Below are 22,151 nucleotides of genomic sequence, written 5' to 3'. Positions count from 1 at the left end.
ATACACCAAGTACCACGATCGCATCCTTAACCCGCTCAAGGTAAATACACCAAGTATCATGATCACATCCTTCACTCACTGAAGGTAAATACAAGGTACATGTATGTATTTGTTGTAAAGGATAAAAAAGAGAGAGATCAGTAAAATGATTCATCCTTGTATTTTTTGTAGGGAAATAGGAAACTGATATTCATTGATCACCCAGCTAGACTCAATGAGTATATTGAGCCTGATCAACAGAAATTACCAGGGTCCACAGTAGCGCTAGAGGAGGATCTTAAGATATCCAACAATGCCCTGAAACTGTCTCATAAGGACACAAAGGTCACAATTAAAGTGGGCCCCAATGCCATTCAGATCACGTCTGCTGAGAAGCTGAGAGTGTTGGGACACCAAGTGCTACTTAATGACATTTACTATGCATCAGAAATTGAAGAGGTATTGCACAGTACATACTATACATTTTGTATTATACAAAAATTAATGTTTATGCCATTTACAAAAAGTGTCTCACAAAATCAAAATGTTTGCACTCTTTTTCACTAATTCATATACTAGTTGGTGTAAGTGCTTTAGGGTATATTGCTCACAATTTTACATTCTCAGGAATAGAACTATTAAATGTTTGTACATTTTTATATATAGACTGTAGAGGAGTTTGAAGGTTTTCAGAAATACATTGCAAAGAGCTATCAAGCAAATGATACAAAGAGTTGAAGTTTTGTTTGAAAGGAAATTCAGGCTTTATTTGCTATATTCCTACACATTCAATAGCAAACCTCACCATGATGTGAAAATTAAAAAGAGAAAATTTCATTCATTTTCCAGTGATTTATTAGGACAAAAAAGACCAAAATTATAGTTTTTATTCAAAAACAGAGAGTACCTATTTTAACTTCCAGTAAATCTAGCATTTTAATTAGACTCCAAAAGAGACCAAATTATAACATGCATGTTTTGTTTGAAAAGAATAATGTTGAAATTTGACGTTCCTTTGTTCATTCCGGTGATACCTGGAAGTGATGGATCACGTTTAACCCTATGCTGCACAATTATAACTCATCATAAAATTTGGAGTAAAAATCTTTCATTGTTTCTGAGATCTCATGTGGACAAAATCTCTTTGAAAACAGAAAATCTGCCATACTTTCTTGACCAGAAGTGAATTTTGAAAAAATGTGTGAAGATGATATTACCTATTATCCCAGAGAGTTTTTAGAAAATTAATTGAACCATCTTTGAGAAATCCTGATGACAAAAAAAGGGTGAAAGAATAATAATGATACCACAAAAACTGCCTAATCTGACACCTGTGCAATTTGTTTCACTGGGCATTCTGACCCTTAATTTCATTCTCAATTTCATACTTTCATTGTTTTTTGATACTTTGTATATTCTGACACACTGCATATTCTGACAAGAAATTTGTCTCCAAGTGCATGTCAGATTAGGCAGGTTTCACTGTAATATTAAACCATACAATTACCATAAGGTCTTCCACTCCCAATCTTTGTTGAGGAACATAATTAAGAGTTATTTTGGTGGAGCATATAAGAAACAGAGTGAAAAACAATATATTATAATTTTTGTTTGAGGAACATATTAGATTAAGAAATATTTTGGTATAAGCAATTTCAAATTAACTAAAAGTACAAAGCAAAGAAAAAAAGAAACTCTGTTGGGGAACGTTCCTTCTTGAATTTTCACCTACTCTTCATTGTTCTAATATTAATTACCCTTTTTTCTTTTTTTCAGGTTTGTTTAGTCGATGATAATCAGTTTACCTTAACGATATCCAATGAGAGTGGACCCCTTTCTTTTATTCATAATGACTGTGATAATATTGTCCATGACATTATTCATATACGGACCAGATGGGAACTGTCGCAGCCGGAATCTGTGACAGTCCACACCAAAATTCGACCAAAGGACGTGCCTGGCACCCTGCTCAATGTTGCTCTGCTGAACCTAGGAAGCTCAGACCCAAGCCTGAGATCTGCTGCCTATAACTTGCTCTGTGCACTCACTCAAACCTTTGACTTGAAAATTGAGGGCCAATTATTAGAAACCACAGGTTTGTATTGCTATTTATAGTATTGTTAGGATATTCTCTATGTATATTTTGAATAGCATATGAAGTAGACTGTTTTATATACTGATGAAAAGTTAAAAAAGAAATGCATGTTATATTGCTTGTACACAGGGAAAAACCTGGTATTTTCACTGAAGTATTATAGAATTAAATAGCTGAATGAAAATGTTAGATGATAGACATTAGCGTGATTTATTCATTCATCTTCAAACTTGTTTTCAGGTTTATGTATTCCTGCTAATAACACCATCTTCATCAAGCTCATCAGTGAAACCCTTGCTTTGAATGAACCTCATCTTACACTGGAATTCCTGGAGGAGTGTATCCAGGGATTTGGAAACTCCAACATTGAGATGAAACACCTGTGTCTGGAGTACATTACTCCATGGTTACCAAATCTCACCAGGTAAAGTTAGGTGTCTATCCTCTTACCAAATCTCACCAGGTAAAGTTAGGCATCCTCTTACCAAATCTCACCAGGTAAAGTTAGGTGTCCATCCTCTTACCAGATCTCACCAGGTAAAGTTAGCCATCCTCTTACCAGATCTCACCAGGTAAAGTTAGGCAACCATCCTCGTCGTTGTGTCACCTGCAAAGTACAGCGGCACTTAGGGATCACTTTGTCCATTGTCTGTCTGTCCATCTTTCACATCATTCTCTCACCAGAGGATGAGTTATGCAAGCTTCACTTACACCTCTGTCAACGCTTGGAATCGTGTGACAATATAATCACATGATATAAACAGTCATTCTCATTTCCTTTCCCTTTAAAGTTCTGGCAACATGTGATACATCAGGCTCTTTTCATAGCCCACTGGCACTTTGTTGTTAGTACATTTTAACCATTTGTCTGTTTGTCTCTTGTTTTACAAGTTTTATCATATTTTTTACAGCCTTTCTCACTTTTTATTCCATGTTTACATTTAATCTTCACAATATGAATGTCCTACATTCATCATTCATAAGGAATATTACAAAGTACTGTAGTTCCAAATTTAGGATCAGAAAACAGCGATTTTAAACAATTTACAGTAAGCATCAATTTAATTGCACCCAAAGCATTTCATAATATGACTAAATATTTCGTCCAAAACATAAATGTTGGATATTAGAAAATTTTACAAGATTTCTGTAAAAAGTCGTTGACAGAGATATAGTGCGAAAAGCACACGGAACTCTGGGTAGAGAATGCTGTCACATCCTAGAACTTTGAAACTGTAAAAAATGAGATTGATGATTTTGAACAGTGTGTTCCTTGAGTGTATACATGTATAATGATATAACGATCACTGATAGCCTCCCATACTGATACCTTCGCATGCGACAGATGTGGGAACACTCTATTTAAGATTTACCTGAAGGGCTTTCATATCCGTTTAATGCATGAAAACAAACTCAAACAGGTTTTTAATGTTCCACTTTAATATATTTACAGATTTTGTAAACATTCAGATGAAAACAAAAGACAGAAGGTGGCTCTGATCCTTGACAAATTAATCACCATGACAATAGAGGAAGTGGAGGTAAATGGGTCTATCCAATGTCATGAATGGAGGAAAATATCTTAATTTTCATGGGAAAAACCATGCTTTTTTTTTTTTATAAACTGAAAAGAATATGTACTGTATTTCCATTTTCCTGTAGATGTATCCCTCCATCCAAGCAAAGATTTGGGGAAATATAGGAAAAGTTGCAGATCTCTTAGATATGGTGCTAGATAGCTTTATAAAGGTTAGTTGTAAATGACATGTATCTTTAAGGTTGAAATCTGTTTGGAAATTGCTCTCATGCAATACAGGTAAGTACTGTGGATTCATCAATTTTCATTGACATCAAATTTTACGGAGTTGTCAAAAAGAACAGTTTTATTAGCTCATCTGAGCTGAAAGGTCAAGTGAGTTCTCTGACAATCTTCTGTCAGTCTGTCTATAAACTTTTCACATTTTCTTTTTCTCCAGAACCACTGGACCATGGTCCAAACTTAGCACAAATTCTTGGGTAAAGGGTTTCCGAGTTTGTTCATTTCTATTGCATACCCCCATACAAGGGGGAATAATTATCAATTTGTTAAGATGGGGTAGGGTAATCCAAAACCTTCTAAAGACAAAACTTGTGTGAAAGTGCAGATTCAAAGTTGTTCAAATCATGGCTCCTGCCTGGTAGGGTGGAGCCACAGTATTGGGAAGGATCAAAGTTTTAAGTAGGTCATGGTCCATGAGCCTAGTTGATATTTCAAGGAAAGTCAACTAAATTCGTAAATCACTTGCTTTTGTGGTCTTGAACCATGGAAACGACAAAATTTGAATGCAAAAAGATGAAACCACATGAATTCTAAGACTGAAGTTGTTTCAAATATATTAGGTTTTGTCTGAATTTGAAGTGGACTGGTGGATAATTTGATGACATTGTATTTACAGAGAAGTGTTACAGGAGGTCTGGGCTCCATACAGGCTGAAATCATGGCTGATACGGCAGTAGCTTTGACGTCTGCTAATGTACAGCTAGTGTCCAGAAAGGTCATTGGTCGATTGTGCAGGGTAAGTTACACATTTCATTAAAATTAAAAAGCCACTTTTTGTCCCAGTATCTTTTGAACCAAGGGGATAGATTATGCAGAGTCATGCTTCCCAACTCTTGTTGTCTCTGGCTTTTTGCAAAGGCATGCTAACATTAAATCTCATTTGTCTAGCAATTCTTAAGTTTCTCAGACGTTAGCCTATCTCATAAGTTTGCTAATTAATACTTGTACTTTAGACATAATATTTGGCATTTTCAAAGCCTTGTGACAAAAGCTTTTGAGCTATACAAACAAATATAGTAATGCCCTGCATATAAAGGCCTGAAGATCTGAGCCCCAATTCTTGATGTTTATTTTCTGCTATGTTTTTATGTTTTCTTTTATCTGATAGCAATTTGTAGGGACAAATCACATGAAAAGCATTTAAAGTTTTTGTTTTTAATATTTTCCCAGCTGATAGACAAGACCTGCACCTCCCCAACGCCTACACTTGAACAGCACCTGATGTGGGATGACATTGCCATTCTCGCCAGATACCTTCTCATGTTGTCTTTCAATAACTCCCTAGATGGTAAGCTTAACAACATACAATATATTTCATATTGTGGATATCTGTATCCCATGAATCTCAAAGGAAAAGATTATACACAATCTGTATGATATTTCAATGTATGGAAACCATATCCAAAAAAATTATACAAACCTGTAAAATTATGACGAATAGCAAATCTTGGCCCCCATGAATTAATATGAATCCACATTATAGTCTATACAAAGATGGGCATTTAAGAATTCTGTCTTTTTCTTCTTTTTTTTTTTTTTGGCTAAAAGAAAGAATCGAAGAGTAATCCTTTGAATCCTGTATAAAGCTTAAATGAAACTGCATGTACATGGTTGGAAGTCAAATTTTCATTTTCAGTTGCTAGTCATTTGCCATTCCTGTTTCACATTGTGACACTACTGGTGTGTACTGGGCCTCTGTCTCTTCGAGCCTCCACCCATGGGCTTGTCATCAACATAATCCACTCCCTGTGTACCTGTTCACAGCTTAGCTCCATCAATGGTAAGTTTGACCTGTGTACATGTTCACAGCTTAGCTCTAACAATGGTAAGTTTGACCTGTGTACATGTTCACAGCTTAGCTCCATCAATGGTAAGTTTGACCTGTGTACATGTTCACAGCTTTGCTTCATCAATGGTAAGTTTGACCTGTGTACATGGTCACAGCTTAGCTCCATCAATGGTAAGTTTGACCTGTGTACATGTTCACAGCTTCGCTCCATCAATGGTAAATTTGACCTGTGTACATGTTCACAGCTTCACTCCGTCAATGGTAAGTCTGAACACGCATGGTCTTTGCCCTTGTTGTTAGAGCAGGTTCTTCCTACAGCTCATCATGCATGTTGTAGAAGCAATTTTAGTAGTTCCTTTATATTAATTCATGTCTTTTGCAATAAATTCAGAAGATACAGTAAATAGAAAAAGACAGTATATGTGTATAATTATGTTTTTCTTCATCCTGAAGGGAAGCATCATTTTAGTCTGATATCTTTTTCTTTTTCTCCATCCCCAAACTTCATTGTAAGATTGGGATCATATTGGGTTTACTCTGTTTGGAACACATTCATTTGGTTTTGTCTCTTTCTTATTATTGGCCTCCAGAAAGCGGGTGCCAGAAGGTTGGCGATTATATATCTTGATTTTAGATATGTGATTGGATTAATTGCAGGCCTACATAATGAAATAATAAACTTGATTATATATGTATCCAAAACCATCATTATTATTTGATTATCTTTTGTACAATACAGTTTAAAATTTCACAATTTTGGCCTACAGTGAAATAGGAATCATAAAACTGCAACAAAAGTAAGTCTGCATATTACAATATTCAAAGTGTGTGCACTTTAATCTTTAATTTTCAGAGACCACCATGAAGATTCTGAAGATGAGTTTGGCTGAGTTCTCTTTGCCAAAGTTCTACCAGCTGTTTGGGATCAGCAAGGTGAAGTCGGCTGCTGTGAGTGCGTTCAGAACCAGCTTCCGGCCTGGGGATCGATCCTTCACCATGTCCCCACCAGAACATGAAAAGATGTCCCTGTCCTCCTTAGAAACCATTGTAGATGCTCTTTTGGAGATCATGGAGGTATGGTTTGGAATTGTAGTGAACTGTCAATAAATCATAACTGTGAAGAATGACATTTGTAGTGAACTGCCAATAAATCATAACTGTGAAGAATGACATTTGCTCTTTTTGGGGGGGATATCCAGTTTTAGTGCATGTGTTAACAAATGATTTGTCAATATTGAAAACGTACATGAGGGTTAAGTTGTAAATACAATATTGCTTTTGCAGGCATCAATGAAAGACATTCCAAGTTGTGATTGGCTCCAGCAATGGACAGATTTGGCTAGAAGGTGCAGTGTGATTAAAATTCTGACATGTTATCAAGTCTGTGAATTCTCTCAAAGAATGTCAATGAGAAGTTACATTATATGTGAATTAACAGAAATTTAAAAAAAAAATTGATTCCCCCACAGATGAACTACTGATGAACATGTAGACATTGTGTGTTACAGGTTTGCATTCCAGTACAACCCTGCCTTACAGCCCCGGGCTATCATCGTGTTTGGCTGTATCAGTAAAACTGTAACAGATTCAGAAATCAAGCAACTTCTCAAAATTATGATGAAGGCAAGTGTGCTGATGCTCTTGTTTTTGCTTGTACGAACCCTGAAGCATACTACTACACCCTCAGAGCATTCCGTCTCGTTCCATGCATACCGGTCAGCATTCTGTGCAAGAATTGTTTCCTTCCATGCAGGTGTTGTAGTAGTATGCTTCAGGGTCTGCAGTAGGTTTACTTAGATGCCATCATTGTATAGATTAGACAATGATCAGTGTTGAAAACAGAGCTTTTCTATTTCACAATTGTATTCTTATTTTATGCAGGCTTTGGAGTCTTTTAATGATCTGACATTGATAGAGGCCATTGTTATGTGTCTGACAAGATTACAGCCACTACTAAGATCGGTAAGTGTGAGGTTAATCATCTGAATGTGTATGAATCGTGTAGTTCCAGGATTTTATGGTGCAGTGTGTAACATGTAGAGTATTAATTTTTTTGTCTGATAGGACTCTTCCATCCATCGCTTCCTGTTCTGGGTGGCTATTTCTGTCCTACAGTTGGACGAGCAATCTTTGTACGCTGCAGGTCTGGCTCTGCTGGAACAGAACCTCCATACAGTGGACAATATGGGACTGTTTGATAGAGAGGTAACTCTTCAGGGAATTTTCATTGTAAATGAAGATGTGGACATACATGTAAATATGTTATAAACAGAAATTCTAGTCATTTATTATATACCATGTATTTTACATGCATATACATGTGCAGGCATTCTCTGAGAAGACATCGTGTATACATGTAGATTACATTAGAAGAAAACCAGCAACTTTATGCTTTTATTAGACTTCCAAGTACTGTATATGTACATAGATTAGCGTATAAACTAGCATACTCAAAATTTAGCGCAATCAATAGGTAGGAAGAGCTATGTGAAAATTGGGCCTTCCTCAATCAGATCAACAGGTGTTGTGTTGGAATGATGTTTTTTGAGCACACGGATGTATTCCCAGAGAAACTTGCATGGAGATCCTCCAGAATAAACTTGCAGTACCTGCAAGTTGAGCTTCAACCTTTGGATTTGTCAGAAAATGATCATTTCGTAAAAATTCGTTGACCGACAAGATTAACCTTAAGCCAAAGGCATGCTTATAAAAAGTGTATTCTTGGACTTTATCATGATATGTGTTTTTACAATTTATTAACCTTGTTGAAGTAAAGATTGAAATTAACGTTTAGTTCATTCACCGAGTTGAACAAGCAACCATCATGATTATAGGTATTGTTTCTTATCAAGAGCTTTAATCTACACCGGGCTATATGTGTGTAAGTAGAAATTGATTTGAAAAACATATTAGACAGGAAATTTGAATTTTGAACAAATTGAATTACAATGTGTTGCAAAAGAATCACCGAATCAGGTTCAATGACCACTTCAAGATGGTGGATTAGATCAATTGACTCCATCTAACAAAATTAGATAAATTTCATTCATTTTTTAGCTGCAATCATGAATTTGCAGATCATTCCCCCCACCCTAAAACCACTAAAACATGAAGTCGGCTTTATTAAGTACACATACAGAAACTTAATGGAAGGAGGGAGACTTTTTTACGTGTTATGATTTATATTTTTATTGGTACTTCCAGCCTCTTGAGAAGATAATGATGGAGACAAGGGATCCTTTAGAGTGGCACTTCAAACAACTAGACCATGCAATGGGACTCAGCTTCAAGGCCAACTTTAACTTTGCTCTAGTGGGTCATCTTCTGAAAGGTGTGTAACCATTACATTCATTGTTTTTTTGAAGTAACGAATTACTCCTTGAATATCCTGTAATCCTAATACTGTTGAATTTTCAGGATTTAGACATCCAGCACAGACGACAACCTCTAGAACAATCCGAGTTCTGAACCAGCTGTTATCCATCACAGTTAAGCCTACCAACAGGTAAACCCTAGTATGAAATGTGCATAAACAGGTAAACCGTAGAACGAAATATACATAGACAGGTAAACCGTAGTACGAAATGTACATAGTACAAGCATTACCCCTGTAAAAATGAGGTTTAGAAGTGTAACGAAATTGTCTATATTTCAGAGACAAGTTTGAAGTGACACCCCAGACTGTGCCGTACCTGGCAGGTAAGACTCTCTACAGGTGTCATACATGTAGATTTCATTTGACATACTGCTGTAAATTTCTCATGGGATGTACACAGTGTAATCTTGTTTTTACAGCCTTGGTGTCAGTGTCAGAAGAAGTGAGAAGTCGCTGTCACTTGAAGCATCGCACGTCTCAGTACATGATGAAGGAGTCGCCATCTAGCGACAGCCTAAACACAGACATGGCTACAGGTGGGTGCATCAACATCGGACATTATTTCAGAGACATTGAGTCGAAATTTGTAGTAGTCAAATAATTTTCCAAAGAAAGTGAATAATGCTTTAAGTATATCTGTTACATTTAGGTTATATTAATCGATACGGCTTCACCAAAATTTATTTCAATAATTGCTAGAGGTTTAAATTCCAAGGACAAAAAAGATGAGTTTTGATATAAAAGTTGATGTAATTTTGATTCAAGAAACTCATTATGTGGGGGGGAAAAGGTTTTTCGATATGATTGTGCTTAGAATGGAGAATCTATACATTGCTTTTCTGACTCTTAAATTTAGCAGAGGAGTGTCTATTTTATTTACCATTAGAAAGGGACTAGATATAGACGTGATTTTCTGGACATCAACCAGTCAAACTGTAGGCATGATTATACTGAACATGAAACCCTTTACCAAAACTGAAAATTATGACCCCTGGGTTCAGGCCCCAGGGTGGAGCTAAGTTGGTGATATATTGAAAATGTATTATATCTTAGAAAAAATTCATGACCCTGAGTTCATGCTTCAGAAAAGTTGATCGTATGTTGAAAATGCATTACAACTTTTAAAAAATTCCCGTCTTTGCTTCTGGACTTCAATCAGTCAAACTGTCAGCATGATTATAATAAGCAATGAGCCCTATACCAAAACAATGAAATTCATGACCCTTGGGTTCAGGGTTCATGCCCCATGGTGGAGCTAAGCTGATCATATATCAAAAATGCATTATATTTTTTTTTTTAAATTAATCATAAAGGAGGCAAAATGGTCATAATATGGGGTCAAAATTTGTCATAGGATTAAAGAGGGTAAAAATCCTCTGAATAATGCAGGGTCAGTGGACTCAGAGGGCATTGTGGCCCATTGGCCTCTCGTATTCAAACTTAGCTGTGTTTTGAGGTGTATTTTTAGAAACAAAATCACTAGAGAATGGTAATTTGTATTAGATGAATTTTGATTGACAGGGGCATTTTCCTCTACATCCACTGGTGGACCAGTTATCTCTGTCCCCAGTCTGCCCTCGCAGGTGATGGTCCCCCCAGACATCCAGACACCTCCTTCAATGACTCCTCCCCCGGTGGCTACACCTATGACCAGGAGACAGAAAAGCTGGGAAGTTCTGGACGTGGGATCTATGAACGCTGCACGACTTCAGAAGGGGACAGTACATGCCAACCAGACTCAGGTAATAAAATATGTCCAAGTCTCTGGCAAAAAGTGAAGTTACCACAGTTACATGACTAACAATTCTAGTTACATTGTCTCTCCTCTTGTTAATGCCCCGTTATTTCTCCTGGAGTCGTTTGTCTATAACCTACATGTATATATTATTGAAAATATCAGTTTTATTTTTATCAATTTGCACTTTGGTTGATTTTCTCTGGAATCGAACCACTGTATTTTTCTTTATCTTTTAAACAATTATGTACTTCATTGTAGGGCTTGCAAAGGTTGACATAAATTTGTCAATAAAGTACTTAAGTTGTAGCAAATTATGTACTATCTGACTTGTGTGTATCCACACAACCTTGACATTCTACTCAGGGTACAGGTATATGCTTATCTCTTCTATAAATAGCAGCCAGGCAGTTCCAAGGTGTGGAAGAGCTTGGACGACCCAAACCCCCGGCCACCTTTCCACAACAGGAGCAACTCCATGCCGACACCTGGGTCTAAGAAAGACGGAAGTAAATCTGTGATGTCTCAGTCCCGCAGTGGGAGGGTGTCTGTCTCCAATGAAAACAATGTGCTGCTGGATCCAGAAGTGTTGACAGATTATCCCACCCAAGTCCTGGTGCTGACTGTGTTGGTATGTTGTCTCTGAGGAAATTTACTGATAAATCCCCAAATGGAATTATTTGGGGAAACATTGGTTTTTACTCGTATTCTTCTGTTTCCTTTCTGTTTTCGTTCTCCTGTTCTGACGATTTCTCAGAGATGAGTGATTCATTAAACCTCGAACTTTCATAGATAATGGACAGTAAAGTGAAATTTCTTTGCCTAAAATATGTACAGTCATGTAGAACAGGAAGGCATCTACTAATATTGTAAATTCATGATCCACGGGGTAGAGTTTCTGACTCCAGGGTAGAGTCAAACTTAGTAAATAGTGTTTATGTTAAAAACATCTAAATAGAATCATTTTCAGTGTTATTGATACGAAGTTGAAACTGAATATATCTAGAAGAAGAAGGTAGCCCTTTTTACATGATCCATAGTGAAGGTGGTTTGGTACCAGGGTGGGGCAAAAATGGTCATAGTGATTAAATGTTTGTGTTAACAATTGAACATTTTTAACTTCTTGATAACTACCCTTCCTATTCTTTTCAAATATGGTATGAAGCACCTTTTGGACAATGGGGACATGAATTGTAAATTTCAGGACTCCTGCACCCCCAGGGCCTTAGGGGCAGGGCAAACAAAATCTGCCAAAAATTTACCAATTTTCAAATATCTTCTCAACAACCACACATCTGAAAGAAAAATTCAAGTCATGGTCATGTAGGGCAAAAGCTTCAACCAAAATTGTAAATTGCATGATCCCCAAGGTAGAAGTTCTGACTCCAGGGTAAAGCTAAATTTTGCATATATATATATATATTGTTTATATGTAAAACATTTGACTAGCATCTTCTTTAATGCTATTGATCCTAAATTGAAGCTAAATGGATATTTAAAAGGAGCAGAGAGCCCTTTACCAAAATGATCCCAGGAGTGGGAGTTTTGATACCAGTGTGGGGCCAAAATGGTCATAGTGATTAAATGTTTTTTATTTGAAAGACTTCTTCTTTAAGTTTACTGGTATTATATAAAAGCTAAATGCATATTGGGGGAAAGCAGAAAGGAATGTACATGTACCAAATTGTGAATTTCTCAACCCTAGAGTTCTGACTCCAGGGCAGGTCCAAAATAGTCATATAATGGTAATATAACACATAATATTATGTAAAGTCTTCATTAGTATGGGCACTTTCAGGGGCATTTCTGTTTTAAGAACACATCTTGTTTTACATTAGAATTAAGCTTAGATGTGCAGAACAAGAAAATTATTACATATTTTTCAGTCATACTTTTAACTAATATTTAATACTCAAGTGTTTATTGTACAATTGAATTGGAATTGCTTAATTAAACAAAAAGACCATTTTGTAGATTTGAAAAACATCTGTAACATTCCCCATTTCAATTAGCACTCATTTTCTTGTCGATTTTCAAATTGCAAAAGATACATGTATGAGATGTGTAGATAATTCTAATTTGGTTGAATCTGTTCAGGCCACTCTTGTAAGAAATACTACAGATGAAAATGAAGCCAGAATTCTGTATGAATATTTAGCAGAGGCATCTGTGGTCTTCCCCAAAGTGTTTCCAGTGATGTAAGTATCATGTGTCACGTGTATAATCGGAATAAGTAATATGTTGACATGTATATGATCACATAAGTAATGCAGAGTGCTGTAAGAGCTAAACACATCTTTCTCTTTATGTACATACCCAGATTATTGTAGACATATCACTATAAATTCTTTCATAAATAAGCATGCAGTGATGAAATTTGCTAACATTATGTGTTTTCTACAGACATAGTCTTTTGGATGCCAAAATCAATAATGTCCTGTCACTGTGTCATGACCAGGCCATTCTGAATGCTGTGCAGAGCATCATACAAAACATGATTGCTTGTGAGGACCCCTCCCAGCAACAACTGTCCTACTTACAGAGTAAGTACAAAAAGGTCAAGTGTTTATTGTGACAACGGGCAAACTTGATGGTGCACTATGTGGAATTTTGGTGTCATGAATCTTTTTTAATGTCATGTAAGTTACATGCATGTGTGATTCCGGGAGAGTTGATGATATGCAACATGGCTCTTGGTTTTGCTTATATCAGTTATGTTAGGCATATGAGTTGTTTTTCGTAATTTCAGCGTTTTAGCTCGATCTGTTTTAAAAACAACGAAGTTGTGCCACATACTTTATAAAAAACAGTCAATTTTGATGAGAGTACACATAACAGTCAAATTTTTACCTTGAGCTGGTTGTTTCACAAGGAAAGGGGGATGTAGGAGCTTTTTATTGTTTTCTGTAGTAATGCAATAACACAAATATTGATTTCTACACCAAACTACAAAACCCTGTATCAATTCATTCTCTGAGATATTGACAAAAATGGACTGATGGCAAGAGGTCCTCCTGAGGTGAAGTGAGAATGCAATGAAATATACTGACTCACAAGGAAGGATGAGCCTTTAAGAAATGTGAATAAACATTTCAGCCCACAAGTAGCATGTTTGTTGTTTATTTCAGGTATTGGGTTCGGAGGCCTTTGGAGGTTTGCCGGAACGTTTAAGGTACGCTGGATCTAGTGCATGGCCACACTAGGAAAAAAATCTGTGTACCATCAATTATGCAGTGTGGTGGTTACATATAATCGTGTCTCACAAGTTCTTTACTTTGATCTTTTTTTTCCCTTTTTTTTTAAACTTTGCTTTTGATTTCATTTTTCTGATGTACTGTTTGTTGTTTTTTTTTTTCCTTAACTCTATGTCAGATGTATTTTGTTCATGAAAAATTCATTATAGAATTAAACATACGATGTATTTTATGTACAAAATGAGTAACCTCCAAAGGACCTTGCACGGTACTGTATGCTGTCATTCATTGTCAATGTTATAAGTCATAGGCATTTATAATAGACTTACCATGCATGTGTATACCAACTTGTAAGTCAGATTTTGTGTTTTGAATTTGTCTAGTAACTCTGTATTAAACATGCTCGCTATACTGCCAAAGAATTTTCCACCAACAAAATGTAGTCAGAGGCAATAGGATTGAGATCAATGATGAAAATAGAGCATATGTGTAACTGTTTAATGTATTAGAGCAGATAAAAAATTAAGTAAAATTTGATTGAATCTTGATCTGAAATTGACAAGTAGTTGTCATTGAAAGAACAAGGCATGATTGTGTGCATAGAAAGGCCCAAAAATTTCTCTATTTTAAATGTGTCTTGAATTAAGCTTGATCTGTGTTTTAAGTAAGTTAAATATATGCCAAGTATACTATCTCAACTTAAATCAAAGTTATTGCCTATTTGATATCATTATTACATCTTGAATAAGACCTTTTCCCACCTTTTTTCAAAAAGAGCTTGACAACTGTTAAATTTTATTCAGATTATTGGTAAGGAAAAGATGTGCTTATCTGTTGAGCAAAATGAAATTACTATATAATGTGTATTAATGGAAGACGAAAAATGATTTGAATATGAATTTGATCAACACATGAACAGTATATTTTCTGCAAGGAAAACCCTCTGAATTTTTTTGATTATTTTTGGCAATTTTATGGCATCTTCACGCTTCTGTCATGTAACAAAGCATTTTCGGATCAAATTAAATGTAGTTTGGGTTTGTTTATATATTCCTTATTTGAATGCCAGATTTTGAGAGTCCTGCTGAAATCATCCATTTTCTGGGCCAGATGACTGTAGGAACTGTACCCGCTTCTTTGATATGAGGCAAATTCATCCAAAATATGCTGAAAAATACTAACAGCTTACAAGTGTTCTGCCTTATATAAACTTCATTTATGGAAATTCCTGATGGTATGAACTACAACGCTTCACATCGGCTTATTTCATGAAATGCATTAGCCCTTCATGAAAAGTATGAAGCATTCCAGGATCATGTAGCAAAATCAGACTTAAGTCAAATATTCAGTCACCTGTAAGATGTTCATTGCTTTTGAACTGAAACTCTTTTATTTACAGACACTAGAAATTTGATAAAGCAATACAGAATATCAATTTTATTTTGGGATGGTTGTCTTCTAAATCATTTCATTGCAATATTCAGATTTTGACTTAAGCTTAAGATGTTTCATGATCCAGGGACCAGTTCATATCCTGATGTATTTTCACAAGATTGAATTTTTGTTTTACATTTACATTCTACTTTCATTTCTGTCAGAATTCCCAACCGTTAAAATAGACGTACTATATTTATCAAGATTCATACGCACATTGTTCACAACTGCAGCACATTATTGAGGAAATGGCTATCATTTCAATTTGTCGAGATATCAAATGGAAAAACATTAGAAATGCAAATACGAACAATATATATGATATCATACTAGTTATTGATAACTTGAATTCATGCATTCTATTTGGAGAACATCTTTGCTTGTCAAGCTGTTATAACTGAGAGTTGGCTATTGCTGAATTTGATACAGTGGTGGTGGAGTCTTTCATGCCTGTAGATTTCATGCCACATCAAGTTCATGCATTATTTGTCTCAGTATTAATAAATGTATGTTATTTGAATTGTTTCATCCATTAATTTGTTGTTAATATTGGTAGTTAAAACACATCTATAGCAAAGTGCCACACGTGTTTGATATTTCTTCATTTGAAATACAACTATATCTAAATAGTTTTGCTTCATTTGAAATGCCAAAGGAAATCAAGTCACTGCTAATATTAAAACATTATATGTTATGATTGTGTTGTTATATCTATTTTATTTTTTCTGCAGTCTGCGCAGAGCGATACAGCCGAGCTGCTGGTGAACTGCCTGGAAGCCATGATGGTTGAGAACTGTCTCCCGGGTGATGACCTTGACATTCTGAATCCATATCCCAGTTCCCTTGGGATTTCCTCCAATCTGAACCTATCCAGCTCCATGTCGAGCCTTAGTGTCAGCAGCATGCACTCGCCAACAGATAAGGACACAGCAGACAAAAACGGAAGCATCGCCAACAGTAACCGCATGCGCCATGGCTCCGCCAACAACCTGCCCGGCAAGAACCGAACTGGAAGCTTCAAGAGGAAGGACAGCAAGAAGAAGGTGATGGAGACGATTGAGAATTGATGTTTCTCTCCGGGAGTGAAATACTCATTACACAATAAACAACAAATTTGTATTATCACTACTTTATACATACAATACGGGGGGTAAATTAAGTATGATTTGACATATCATTTCCCTTTATTTATTGATATGAACAAAAATTTACCTCCATTTACCACTTTGAAGAATTTCTTATGCTACTGTATAGGTATTTATTTGTTTGTACTTTTTTAGGCACCTCCCAATACCAAAATTTTGTAACATTTAGTAGAGCTCAGTCTGTACATTCCTAAATTATATAACTTTGCTACTAAAAATGATAACAGATTATTTAAATGATAGTCTAGCAACAATAGGAATTACATAGAGTATAAATGAACATTCGGTTTATTATTGTTCTGAGCTTGCTTTGTGCTTTGTTTTGTTAGTAATTGTTAGTCTCATAAGTTAGTTGTCAGTACTGGTTTCATCTAGGGACATTATGTTAATTGTTAACTAATCAGTATGTTGTTAGATGGCATTTTTATGAGTTTAAAGTTGGAGGGGTTTTGTATGGATGATTCTAGCTGCAAGACTGTAGCTCTCTGGGACTTCAGACTCTCCGAGAGTTTCAGTTCAGCAGCTAGTAAGATTCTAAAAAGATTATGTTAAACATGAACACAACATTCACATACAGATATTTAGTGGAATTTATTTCCAACAGCATAACTAAGGGTTTCGTGTATATGAACATTTTATTATACATAAATCTAAATTGTCATTAAGGTATGTGTATATACAAATACGGTGACTGTATCTGTTACAATGGAGGCATCAAGATTTTATATTTATATTTGATAAAACATTTTTTAGGAAACATTTGTTGGTTGATCAGTTGATTTTCAAACTTTTAAGATGAACAATGTTGACAGTGTATTTATTTATAGATATTTTATCTAGAACATAAAAGAATTGGACAAGAGGCACTAGGCCTATAAACATCCTCTCTGTATGCATGTCTGATCTTATCTCTAAAAGAACTTGAAGCTTTCCAATAAACCAGCTTTCTGTGTATCGGTAATGGGGAAACAATTATTTACATTATGAATTTCACATTTTTTATAGAAATTCAACAAAATTTGTATAGAAAAGACAGATTCATTCTTTGTGTTGCTATAAAGTAATGTTGGTATGTGATTCAGATCCCTGTATTCTGGGATTAAATGTTGTATAAATTCTTTTGAACAAGTACACCAAGTTTCAAATAAACAGGTACTTGTAAACTACAAAACAAAGCCAATCAAAATGAAACCAAAATGGAAACCTAACAAAAAAAAATATGGTCAACTTATATCATTTAACATTTGGACAAAAGTATGTTAGGTTTAAACTTTCAATTGATCGAATGTAGATTGGCCAGTTTTCAACTTGACAGACAAAAGTGAAAACTTTTATGAAAAACAGCACTGATGCCTCCATATGGCCAAAGCCAAGATTAACATGAGATAAAAAAAAATTTGGCATACAAAGAAAGGTCTTGTAATAAGGTATACACATGTGAAATATGAATGTAATGTATGCATTTTTGTCTAAATTGTTAGGTTTTTTTCGTACGGTTTTGATTTTGGTTTTTGTCTTGTTTCAATTAGTTTCATTTCGTGGTTTACAGGTACCGCAAATAAACCCCATTCATATTTTATTTTCATTTTAATGTCTATTTGTTTTTCTTGACTCTTGTTTAAAAAAATTGTTTTTAGCTCACCCGAACTGAAAGCGCAAGTGACCTTTTTTGATCTCCTTTTGTCCATCAGTAAACTTTCAACCTTTTTGACTTCTTCTCCAGAACTACAGAGATAATTTCAACCAAACTTGTCACAATGTATGCTGATTCAAGTTTGTTCAAATGAAGTGCCACACCCTTTTTGAAGAGGAGATGATTAAGAATTAGTGAAAATTTTATGGATCTATTCAAAACCATCTCTAGAACCTCTGGGTCAAATTCAAGCAAACATCATCCTTGGGTAAAGGGAATTTGGGTTTGTTCAAATGAAAAGCCATGCTCCCTTCAAGAAAAGGCAAAAATAAGGTGGGGTCATTTAAAAATCTTCTCAAGAACTACTGGGCCTAAAAAATTGAAATTTGCATGAAAGCTTCCCGACATATAGTAAATTCAAGTTAGTTCAAATCATGGTCCCAGGGGGTATGGTGGAGCCACAATAGGGGATCAAAGTTTAACATGGGGAATTTAAAGGTCTTTGAATTCACAATAGCTAATCAACAGCAGGGGTACGACAACTCGGGTGAGTGATGTGGCCCATTGGCCTCTTGTTTCATCTAATTTATGATCTCTTCTATCAATATGTTGGTTATGAAACTTATTTTATTCTACTAAAACCATCTTGTGTTCATCATGTGCAATATGTCAGAAACGCATGCAAATTACATCTTTAAGTGCATGTCCTGCACGTTTCGCATCTATAATTGCATGTGTGCACATTTTACAACACATATTTTTCCTTTCTGTCTTGTGTTCAACCTGTTTTTTTTACTTGCTTTGTAAGTTATGTATTGGTGTGTTCTTGAAGGGACTGGTTCACATTTTTTGAAAAAAATATTTTTCATTTTTATGTAAAAATTTAAAATACAACTCGTTTAATGTTCACAATCAAAATTTGGATCTTCTGAATGCAAGGATAAAAGCAATATTTTAACCTTAATTCTTGTGTTATATAAACAAAGACTCGAGTCTTATTGTTTACTAACAAACCAGTGAAATATTAATTTTGTAATTTAAAGCATCTTAATTTTGTACAGTCACAAATTTCACTTTTAAATGACACATTTTACCTAAAGTATACTTTCAATTAATTGTGAAATATATAATAAACTTAGATCGATATCCATTTATTTTGTAAACTTCGTAAACAATAACACCCCTTAATCTTTGTTTTCAGAACAAATGATAAATTCTCTATGAGATTCTGTCATGATATATAACCTTAATTTTTTTGTGAAACCTTTTACACATTTTAGGCTGTAGATTTTGATCATTTTAAGTGAAAAACAAAATTTTGAGAAAAATCATGAATCAGTCCCTTTAAAAACATCTTCGTTTGGCCTCTCCTGACCATATTTCAAAAATTAGGTAGAAATGTAGGCAATTTATTTCTTAGGAAAATACCCATTGAATTGTATTGTTTTACCAAACGGTCCTAAATAATGTACAAGCTGTTTACTTGAAACCAGAAAACCGATGCAGATACTGCCAATTTTGGTGTTTTAAAACTTGAGTTGGGAAGATTCGTTTTAGTAGGTTGAATGAGGGCAAACAAACGACTTTTAAATGAATTTTAATCTCATTATATTAAGTTGATTTTCTCCATTTTACTTATATGTACACAACAGGTAATAAATTTACACACAATCCTAGTTGATTATTTTTTACTGTGTTCTTTTTAATACGGGTGAACTCGTCGTGGATAGATAAAATGCTCACATTAAGTTCTTCTTCATGCAAATAAAATTGCACAACATAAAATGGACAACAACTTGAAAAACATTCACTCACATATTGTACAAAAGAAACCTATATTTTGGGGTCAAAATCTTCGTTCTTTTAGTGGATGCTAATGTTTTTTTCCAGTCTACATATACTTTTATGAATGTATATGCACTCTTGTTCTGTATGGAAAGGTATATGCTCTCTACAGTGTCTGGTTGTCCCTGTGTCCGCTTGTTGAACATGATATCCGTTTTAGCTCAATGCTGCATTTATATCAAAATTCTTGTAAGAAAAATATTTTAATTATCAGAATTTGTGTTATGTCAAGAGCTTTATATTTTTGTATGGGACATGAGAAGATTTTTGGTTGTGGAACTGTATATTTTATAATTCGTGATACAACTACAGCAGATACATTTATAATTTATTAAAATTTCTTAGTTGTTTATTGTAGATAGTACCTCGAGTTAATGTAAACTAGTGGGATTTATGAACTACTGTAGATGACGAGTTTCAGATCAGGAATTGATTTTCAAATTGTTGAAAATGATACATGTTTTTTTAGGTTTGTATTTCAGAAAATGGATATGTGATGACAATTTTATTTCTTAACTACCCTTCTTTTTTTTTAAACGAATTTCTTTGTTTTTAAAGTAGAATTGAATTTATTCAAGAAAGTATATGTAGAAAATTTTGACAGCATGAAAAGTTTACAAAGTAAATTCTTTTCAAAATACATATTTGTATGAAAGAAAAAATGTAGGATGTGCACCAGTTAATCAGAAAGTATAAATTGCACTATTGAAATTCTGGCTAACTTTAGAGATCACTACTAACAGCAACTTTAAGTACGAGGTTGACTAGGTCACAGTCACTTTTCTAGTGACGGAACGGTTACGAAATGGGTCCTTAAAGGCAAAGTAAGTTTAAGCAGCAAGTCTATAGGTTGTGTTGGATACATGTAGCTGATTTTACTGAACAAACTGCAAGCATCCACTTCATTTGTTATAGCTCTTCGTTACATAACATCAATTTTTTCCCCCCTAAATTCTGCAAATGACTTTCACCTACAATGTACACTACTACTGATAAACCTCAGGTATTAAAAATACTCGTCGATACAACACATTGGTTCTACTCGTCGATACAACACATTGGTTCTACTTTTGCAGCAAAATTAAAAATTTACTCTGTACAATATAGGCAGTTCCCCTAAGACTTGTGGTTGTTCAAGTGATTGTGTTTTAAATCAAATAGTGATGCTTGCAGTTTCAAAATGTTTTGTACAATTATGCAAGTTCTTAAAATGTTCACTAGCCAAAATCATGTACAAGGTACCAGTGAATACATACTTTAAGTTACTCCACTCATTTAAGACTTCAGATTAATGTATTTGAATTTGAATTTGTTCCATATATTGACCTCAAGCAAGATCAGTCTCAATGTAGAGAAATGACCTTGCTGCTATACTGTGTGATGTACAACGTATTCTGATGGGCGAATTCATGAAAACGATATTGTTTTAATTTTACACCAAGTGTACCTTTATGCTTGTAAATCATGTGATTGGTTTGCATTGTCTTGTTGCCATAGTATCAGATAGGATTATTTTTTGTGAACATTTTGATTGTTGTTCAATATGTCCTGTTAATTATGTGATGAAGTAAATTTGTCAATGAAGGCAAAAATATTTGTTTTTTATATTTACGCACAGTGAGAAGCATAACATTGGAGACCGCATCCGAGTCACCTTGGTCCTGCAGTTGTTCAGCTATTTTTATAATTTTTAGCTCACCAGTTGTCTGTCGTCTATCTCTGTCTGTAAACTTTTCATCTCCAGAACCACTGGACCAATTTCAACCAAACTTGGCATAAAGCATCCTTGAGTAAAGGGCTTTCAAGTTTGTTCAAATAAAGGGCCATGACCCCGTCAAAGGGGAGATAATCGCAAAAATAGGGTGGGGTCATTTAAAAATCTTCTCAAGAACCACTGGGCCAGAAGAGCTGAGATTTACATGAAAGCTTCCTTACATGACCCCCAGGAGTAGGTTGGGGCCACAATAAGGGATCAAAGTTTTACATACAAATAGAAAGGGGAAATCTTTAAATATGGGCCAAGGTGAGCAATGTGGCCCATAGGCCTCTTGTCAGTCTTGTGATATAGAAGTGAATTATAAATTGGGATGCCTTAAGTTATATAGAT

The 22,151-nt window shown here is 35.0% G+C and overlaps 1 protein-coding gene across 16 annotated transcripts in view; it reads left to right on the top strand.

Moving 5' to 3' along the window:
- The window catches only part of LOC125659291 (neurofibromin-like), a 74,490-nt gene extending 52,854 nt beyond the window's left edge, over positions 1 to 21,636 (top strand). For 14 of the 16 annotated variants that reach the window (XM_056146186.1, XM_056146171.1, XM_056146201.1 and 11 more), the window contains 23 exons: positions 172 to 438; positions 1,756 to 2,074; positions 2,315 to 2,498; positions 3,528 to 3,615; positions 3,737 to 3,823; positions 4,510 to 4,629; positions 5,064 to 5,181; positions 5,530 to 5,673; positions 6,536 to 6,756; positions 6,967 to 7,028; positions 7,191 to 7,305; positions 7,564 to 7,644; positions 7,747 to 7,887; positions 8,887 to 9,013; positions 9,100 to 9,187; positions 9,338 to 9,381; positions 9,478 to 9,594; positions 10,580 to 10,800; positions 11,194 to 11,424; positions 12,891 to 12,991; positions 13,197 to 13,336; positions 13,922 to 13,965; positions 16,153 to 21,636. In XM_056146186.1, coding sequence (XP_056002161.1) covers positions 172 to 438; positions 1,756 to 2,074; positions 2,315 to 2,498; positions 3,528 to 3,615; positions 3,737 to 3,823; positions 4,510 to 4,629; positions 5,064 to 5,181; positions 5,530 to 5,673; positions 6,536 to 6,756; positions 6,967 to 7,028; positions 7,191 to 7,305; positions 7,564 to 7,644; positions 7,747 to 7,887; positions 8,887 to 9,013; positions 9,100 to 9,187; positions 9,338 to 9,381; positions 9,478 to 9,594; positions 10,580 to 10,800; positions 11,194 to 11,424; positions 12,891 to 12,991; positions 13,197 to 13,336; positions 13,922 to 13,965; positions 16,153 to 16,488 — 3,396 coding nt within the window. In that variant the 3' untranslated portion in view covers positions 16,489 to 21,636. The remainder of the gene's footprint in view (positions 1 to 171; positions 439 to 1,755; positions 2,075 to 2,314; positions 2,499 to 3,527; positions 3,616 to 3,736; positions 3,824 to 4,509; positions 4,630 to 5,063; positions 5,182 to 5,529; positions 5,674 to 6,535; positions 6,757 to 6,966; positions 7,029 to 7,190; positions 7,306 to 7,563; positions 7,645 to 7,746; positions 7,888 to 8,886; positions 9,014 to 9,099; positions 9,188 to 9,337; positions 9,382 to 9,477; positions 9,595 to 10,579; positions 10,801 to 11,193; positions 11,425 to 12,890; positions 12,992 to 13,196; positions 13,337 to 13,921; positions 13,966 to 16,152) is intronic. The other 2 variants (XM_056146167.1, XM_056146219.1) reach the window with 2 other exon arrangements.
- Positions 21,637 to 22,151: the final 515 nt, after the last annotated feature.

Source organism: Ostrea edulis, chromosome 1 (genome assembly GCF_947568905.1).
Source record: "Ostrea edulis chromosome 1, xbOstEdul1.1, whole genome shotgun sequence".
Taxonomy (NCBI): domain Eukaryota; kingdom Metazoa; phylum Mollusca; class Bivalvia; order Ostreida; family Ostreidae; genus Ostrea; species Ostrea edulis.
This window is presented reverse-complemented; position numbering and strand designations above follow the sequence as displayed.